The 6,604-nt window shown below is 62.0% G+C and overlaps 1 protein-coding gene across 2 annotated transcripts in view; it reads left to right on the top strand.

The window, feature by feature from the left end:
* The window catches only part of SLC44A2 (solute carrier family 44 member 2 (CTL2 blood group)), a 13,527-nt gene that overhangs the window by 2,507 nt on the left and 4,416 nt on the right, over positions 1-6,604 (top strand). For both annotated transcript variants that reach the window (XM_085321011.1, XM_085321010.1), the window contains 18 exons: positions 135-219; positions 351-435; positions 582-704; positions 847-907; positions 1,097-1,220; positions 1,584-1,667; positions 2,202-2,314; positions 2,511-2,642; positions 2,756-2,855; positions 2,975-3,067; positions 3,351-3,435; positions 3,806-4,068; positions 4,167-4,261; positions 4,428-4,531; positions 4,917-4,990; positions 5,249-5,319; positions 5,447-5,535; positions 5,867-5,951. In XM_085321011.1, coding sequence (XP_085177137.1) covers positions 135-219; positions 351-435; positions 582-704; positions 847-907; positions 1,097-1,220; positions 1,584-1,667; positions 2,202-2,314; positions 2,511-2,642; positions 2,756-2,855; positions 2,975-3,067; positions 3,351-3,435; positions 3,806-4,068; positions 4,167-4,261; positions 4,428-4,531; positions 4,917-4,990; positions 5,249-5,319; positions 5,447-5,535; positions 5,867-5,951 — 1,866 coding nt within the window. The remainder of the gene's footprint in view (positions 1-134; positions 220-350; positions 436-581; positions 705-846; positions 908-1,096; positions 1,221-1,583; positions 1,668-2,201; positions 2,315-2,510; positions 2,643-2,755; positions 2,856-2,974; positions 3,068-3,350; positions 3,436-3,805; positions 4,069-4,166; positions 4,262-4,427; positions 4,532-4,916; positions 4,991-5,248; positions 5,320-5,446; positions 5,536-5,866; positions 5,952-6,604) is intronic.

The following is a 6,604-nucleotide window of genomic DNA, read 5'->3' as shown; positions in this document are numbered from 1 at the left end:
TTCCCACGGGCAGAGGGGGTTCCCACGCATGGAGCAGGTTCCCACGGGCAGAGCAGGGTCCCGCAGGCGCCTTGCTCGTTGCTGGGCCGTTTGCAGGGGAAAGCAACCCAAACCACTGTCCCCCCCCACCCCAGCCTGGACGCATGGAGACCCCCGGAAGGTGATTTACCCCACGGACAGCCGGGGCCAGTTCTGCGGGCAGCAGGGAACCCCCAACGAGTAGGTGCCTCCCTCCCGCCTCCTTCGGGCACCGGGCGCCTTCGCGCACCCCGGCAGCCCACCGGCTCCGCGGCGGCGGGTCGCGGCGCTGACGCATCCTCCTGTCCGTCCGTCCRTGCCTCCGTCCGCAGGAACAAGCCTTTCCTCTTCTACTTCGACATCGTGAAGTGCGCCAGCCCGCTGGTGCTGCTGGAGCTCCAGTGCCCGACCACGCAGGTACCGCGGCATCCGCCTGCTCCGAAGGGAGAAAAACGGGGCGACGAGCGGAGCGGGGCATTCCGGCGCGGAGGCGGCCGGGCGCGCGCCGCGAGCGGGGCCGCGCGTCGCCCACGGACTCGCGTCCGCTCTGCTAACGCTTCCAGATCTGCGTGAGCCGCTGTCCGGATCGGTACCTCACCTACCTGGGTGTCTACAGCACCCACTCTTCCGGAGACCTGGAGTACTACCGGCAGTTCTGCGTCCCGGGCTTCCAGGGCCTGCAGAAGGTGGGTTGGAGGAGCCGGGAGGCCTCTTCCTTTTGGAGCTTCCTTCTTCGCACGCCTCCTCGCTGGTGGTAGATCCCTGCACGCTGCGATTCCCCCCGCCGTGGGTTGATCTCCAGCTTGTCCGTCTCTCTCGCCCTTCCAGACTCCCATCCAAGTGCTGAAGGATAAGGAGTGTCCGGCCATGCTCATTCCCAGCACGCCACGTACGTCGGGGTGGCGAAGGCGGCGCGCGAGGGCCCCTCTGCGAGCCGCGAGCTGCGGGCGGCGTCCGAGGGCCCCGTCCCCGGCGCGCCCCCGCCGCGGCTTCCCTTGGGACCGGGCGGGCCGGGGGGGAACGGGAGCTGCTCCGCGCCGGCGCCGCCCTCCCCGACGTCCCCGTCCCTCTCGCGCAGTGGCTCGCCGGTGCTTCCCCGCCTTGCGGGCCAAGAAAGGCGTCGTCATGGTYGGGAACGAGACGACCTACGACGACGGCCACGGGCGCCGCCGGAACGTGACGGAGCTGCTGGAAGGGGCCAAGTGAGTCGGCAGCCTGGCCGGGAGGCAGCGCGCCGCTTGCCTTCCCCCGCCGCGCGCGCCGCCACGGGCCCGGGCGCTAAAACCCGCTGCCGCGACCCCGATAACGCGGCGGGGATGCGGCTGCGCGCGGGGCAGCTCCTCCCGGATGGGTCTCCTCCCGCGGGCGCAGAGCGGGCGGCGCGGCCGCCCCGGCGCGCTCCGGGCTTTCCCGCGAGGCCTGCGGCGGCTTGGAGACCGCGCAGCGGGCTCGGCCTTTCCCCCGCGCCGCCGTTCCGCCGGGAAAACGGCTGTTCCGCTGCTTTTCCCCTGCCTGCTACTCTGTTTTACTGTCCACATGTTTTTATTTTTGTTTTCTCGTTCCAGAAAAGCAAACGTGGTTCTGGAAGCAAGACAACTGGCCATGAAGATCTTTGAAGATTACACGGTTTCCTGGTACTGGATAATAATGTGAGCAGGGGCTGCGCTAATGCACTCGCCGAGCGGCGGCTGCTTTTAAGCAACCATCGGGCGAAGCTTCTGAATGACCAGCGGCGGTTTGGTTTATTTTTTTTTTAATCCTTTGCATAATTTCCCTGCAAACTCACTAGCAGYGGAAGGGTGGGAGGAGGAGACGTAAACAGAGAGGAGCACGGAGCGGGCTCGAGCAGCGGGGTCTAGTCCCACGCGAGGAGGGAACGGGAGGCGGCGGCAGCTGGTGGGCTCGCCCGCCCGCGGACAGGTCSGAGCTGCCCGCCCTGCGCGGAGCAGGCAGGGCTGCAGCGACGGCACGCGGCAGAGGCTGCTCGGGGCAGCTTTGGGCTCCGCTCGCGCTGCTTCTGCTCCGCCGCGGAGGATTTCCGTTCTTAAGGACGTCGCTCCGGCCGTGCCACTAAAACTCGTTTGGGAAACGAGGTGGGACGAGTGGAGCGACGGAAGAAAGCCGTGGGGAAGCGGTGGCTTTGGTTCCTCCCGTGYGACTCCGCTGCTCCTTTGCCTTCACAGAGGCCTGGTGATCGCCATGGTGGTCAGCTTCATCTTCATCGTCCTGCTGCGCTACCTCGCCGGGATCATGGTCTGGGTGATGATCGTGATGGTGATCCTGGTGCTGGGTTACGGTGGGTGGCAGCCTCCGCCTGCAGCACGTTCTCCTCGTTCCCCYCCGTGTCTGTAGCTGTCCGAAGCGTGTGCGGGACTTGCACTGTACACAACGTCCCTCCAGGCGTCCTGTACCCAAACGTTGGTGGGACAAAGTGACGGTGCCAAAGTTTCAGTCTTTCAGCACCAACAAGAGTTTTCTACCTTTYGCCGCAGGAATCTTCCACTGTTACCTGGAATACGCTAAGCTGAAAGGGGAAGCCGGCTCCGACGTCTCCCTGAAGGACCTGGGCTTCCAGACGGACCTCCGCGTCTACCTTCACCTGCGGCAGACCTGGCTGGCCTTCAGTAGGTCCCCGTGCTCGCCCCGGCCTGCCGCGTCCCCCGCGCCGGCAGAGAGCGGGGTCCCGGTCCGGGGAACCTGCGCGCGGCGCTACCGCCGTGTCCCTCCTCTCTCCCAGTGATCATCCTGTGCATCGTGGAGGTGGTGATCGTGCTGCTGCTCATCTTCCTCCGCAAGAGGATCCTCATCGCCATCGCGCTCATCAAGGAGGCCAGCAGGTAGGTGCCTGGGGCTCCAGAGAGGCTGCTCCGCGCAGGGAGCCGCTGCTCTGCCGAGGAAGGTCCCCCCCGGCCGCACGGCTTTGCCTGGTTTTTAAGGGTCTCCCTCTCCCTTGCAGGGCCGTCGGGCACATCATGATGTCGCTGCTGTTTCCTCTGTGCACCTTCTTCCTGCTGTGCCTCTGCATCGCGTACTGGGCCAGCACTGCCGTGTATCCTCCTCCCCGCGYGTCTCCTCCGGGGCAGGCAGCTTGCTCAGAAAGCAGGGGTCTTCCAGGGTGCTAGAAAAGCTGTGGAGCTTTTCTCCACATCAGTCTCCCAAAGTGTCAGCTTAAGTCTCTAGCTCTAACTTAGAATCAGAATAAAACCCCCTAACGACCAACCAAACAACGGAAAAGCGATTACAAAAAGGTGGCGAGAGCAGCTCCGAGCAGGATACGCTGAACTCTGCTCTGGTTTTCATAAAATTGCTTCTCCTTAACTGCTGCTCTCTAGTTTCCTGTCCACCTCCAACGAGGCCATCTACAAGGTGTTTAATGAGACAGCGTGCCAGTTTTCTGGGCAGACCTGCAAACCAGAGGTGAGGAAGTCCTGGGAAACTCCGAAGAATGCTGCGCTTAGTCTGTCAACGTTAAGGTCGTTTATTGTATTAAAAATGTTTTGGTGGCTATTCCAGCCTGCACGTTCTTCCAGGTGCAAATTCTGGATTTCTGAAGTCATTTACGTCCGGTTATGATTTCCCCTCAAGCTGTCATATGTACAAAGTTCATCTTTTAGCCTGAGCAAGCAGCATATCCAGACAAGCGTTACAGAGCAAAGCTAAACGACGTAATAGCTTGTGAAACTCAGGACTCGGGGATCGCTTTGGACTGACCAGAAATCCTGCCCGTCCGCCTCCCTCCGTGGCTCTCGCCACCGTGGTGTCTAAGTCTCTTCTATCTTCCCTGCAGACGTTCAACACCAGCAACGTCACCAAGCTGTGCCCGGACGCCCAGTGCCTCTTTGCGTTCTACGGGGGAGAGACGGCCTACCACAAATACCTCATCGTCTTCCAGTTCTACAACGTCTTCATGTTCTTCTGGCTGGCCAACTTTGTGATCGCGCTGGGCCAGGTCACGCTGGCCGGGGCCTTCGCTTCTTACTACTGGGCCTTCAAGAAGCCCGACGACATCCCGGCGTTCCCCCTCTTCTCGTCCTTCGGCCGCGCGCTCAGGTGAGCGGCCGCGTTTCGCCTGGGTGGCGGAGACCCCGCTCCGCTGCGGCTTCTCGGCGTCTCCTGCTCCTCACCCACGCGGTCTCCCCCCGGGGCAGGTACCACACCGGCTCGCTCGCCTTCGGCTCCCTGATCCTCGCCATCGTCCAAGTCATCCGGGTCACTCTGGAATATCTGGACCACAGGCTGAAAGGTACCGACATCGGAATAGAAACGGCTCGGGAACGTGCTCGGGGGGCTCGGGGGAGCGGGGCGTCTTTCCCTAGGGATTGTGAAATGCACCGAGCTGCTTCTCTAATACAAGACGTCTTTCGTTTTGGCCGCGTCCTCCTCCGCTGTGTCCGGTGGTGTTCCTCCAGCCGCCGATAACAAGTTTGCCAAGTTCCTCCTGAGCTGTCTGAAGTGCTGCTTCTGGTGCCTGGAAAAATTCATCAAATTCCTGAACAGAAACGCGTACATCATGGTAAGAACCTCCCGTCGGAAGGGCCAAGGGCGGTGGCTGGGGTGGTCCCGGCGTACCTGGAGGGCTTGCAGCGTTCCTGGGAGCGGTGCCTCCTGACTTCCCTGGGAAGTGAAGCATTCCCCAGCCATCTCACTGGAAGATCTCGTCCTCGGCTGCGCGGCTTCGCCTCAGGCCTTCCCAGAGACGCCGGGCGGGTTCAGCTGCAGGTGTCCACAGTTCGGACAGTGTCGGGGAGAAAGAGGCTCTTCCTGGCTGTGATTTACCCCCGCTGTTTAGACTTGTACCTAAAGATGAGATTAACTGCACCCGCGTCTCACTCGAGGCAGCAAATTCTCTGCAACTCCGTCTCTCTTTGCTCCATGCCTTTTCCTTTGCTCCCCTCTAGATTGCCGTCTATGGCACCAACTTTTGCACTTCTGCCAGGAACGCCTTCTTCCTGCTGATGAGGAACATCATTAGGTAAGATCCGGGCAAACGCCAGGCCTCTGCTTTTGGGAGACCGGCCTAAGAGGGACTTACTTATTTCCAAGTCCTTCGCGCAGCCTGCGGCGCCGCAGAGGTCGGCGTCGCACGCCCGGCTTGTCTGCAGACTCCCACCGAGTGTCAGGCCAAGCCGTGGGGTTGGTGGGGGCACCTGCGTGGGCTTCTCCCTCCTCCTCCTCCCGCCACGCTGCTTCCCGAGCTCGGGGCGGGTGCTCGTACCGCCTTTGTTTCCAGGGTGGCCGTTTTAGATAAAGTCACGGATTTCCTGTTCTTCCTCGGGAAGCTCCTCATCGTGGGCAGCGTTGGTGAGTGTTCGGGGTTGCAAACCTCCCCGAAACCTCCCCTTTGCCTTCTCCTTCCTGCTGTTCTGCATCTCCTGCCCTTCTCGTTCTGCCTGCTTTCCTGAGCCCTCGCCGTTATTTTATCCTCTAGGGATCCTCGCCTTCTTTTTCTTCACCCACCGAATAAAACTGGTCCAAGACACGGCACCACCCCTGAATTACTACTGGGTCCCTATTCTGGTGAGCTGCTTTGGGTGAACTGGGAGGTGACAGGGAAAACAAAAATAAAAGATAAAGTCCTCAGCGCTCCTCTGCGAGGCCTGGCAGAAGCCCTGCTCGGCGTCTGAAGGGCCGCCCCRGGGAAGGCGTTTTCGCCGTTCCCGCTGAAGCGGGGCTTCGTTGCGGCCGCGGAGGCGGCTCGGCCCCTTTGGCCCTGCCGTCCGTCCGCCCCTGCCCGCTTCCCCGGGGGCTCCGGGATCCCCGGGGGCTCCGGGATCCCCGGCCGCCTCGCTGGCCCCAGCGGGGCCGCGGTGCCTCGCGGTCTTTGCAGCCGGCGCGATTTCTCTCGCAGACAGTGATCGTGGGCTCCTATCTCATCGCGCACGGGTTCTTCAGCGTCTACGGCATGTGCGTGGACACGCTCTTCCTCTGCTTCTGTGAGTATCGGCCCCTCGGCGACAGCCAAACGTGGGGCTCGGCGTGGGGCTGCCCGGACTGGGACTTACTCCCGCTCCCGGGAGCCCTTCGGATGAAGTGCCAGGGCTCCCCGGGGGGGCCGCGTGCCTCGCACACGCRCACACAGCCAGGATTTTTAAGCCTAATCCGTTTCTGAGGGATGCAAGAACCAACCCTTCTGCTGTGACGGTGAAGTTTTCTGGGGCTTTTCCTTCCGCCAGCTCCTCCAGGCGTTCCCCAAACGTCTCCTTTCCCTTCTGCCGGCTGCAGAGGAAACCTCGGGCTGTCGCTGCGTCTCCCACGATCTCTTGTTCTCRCTGTTTTGGTGCTTTGGTCTTGGTGGGACCTAACTGCAATTAACGTTAATTTTCCTTTTTTCTTCCTTTCCTTTCCTTTCCTTTCCCCTCGTGCCTCCCTTCGCTCATCTTCCTCTTCTCTCATCTTCGCTGTGCCTCTCCCCGGCTCCTCTGCTCCTTTTTATTCTCCCCATCGTGGCTGCTTCTTCCCGGGGGGTGCGAAAAGGCGAAGATCTGGAGAGGAACGATGGATCTCCCGAGAGGCCTTACTACATGTCCCCCGAGCTGAGCGAGATCCTGCGGAAAGGGAGCCTCGAGCCCCCCCGGAGCGCCGACGG

Source organism: Rhea americana, unplaced genomic scaffold, assembly GCF_003343005.1.
Source record: "Rhea americana isolate MKP2758 unplaced genomic scaffold, rheAme1 scaffold_677, whole genome shotgun sequence".
Lineage (NCBI taxonomy): Eukaryota > Metazoa > Chordata > Aves > Rheiformes > Rheidae > Rhea > Rhea americana.
The sequence above is the reverse complement of the archived record's forward strand: the minus strand, read 5'-3'. Positions and strand labels throughout refer to the sequence as shown.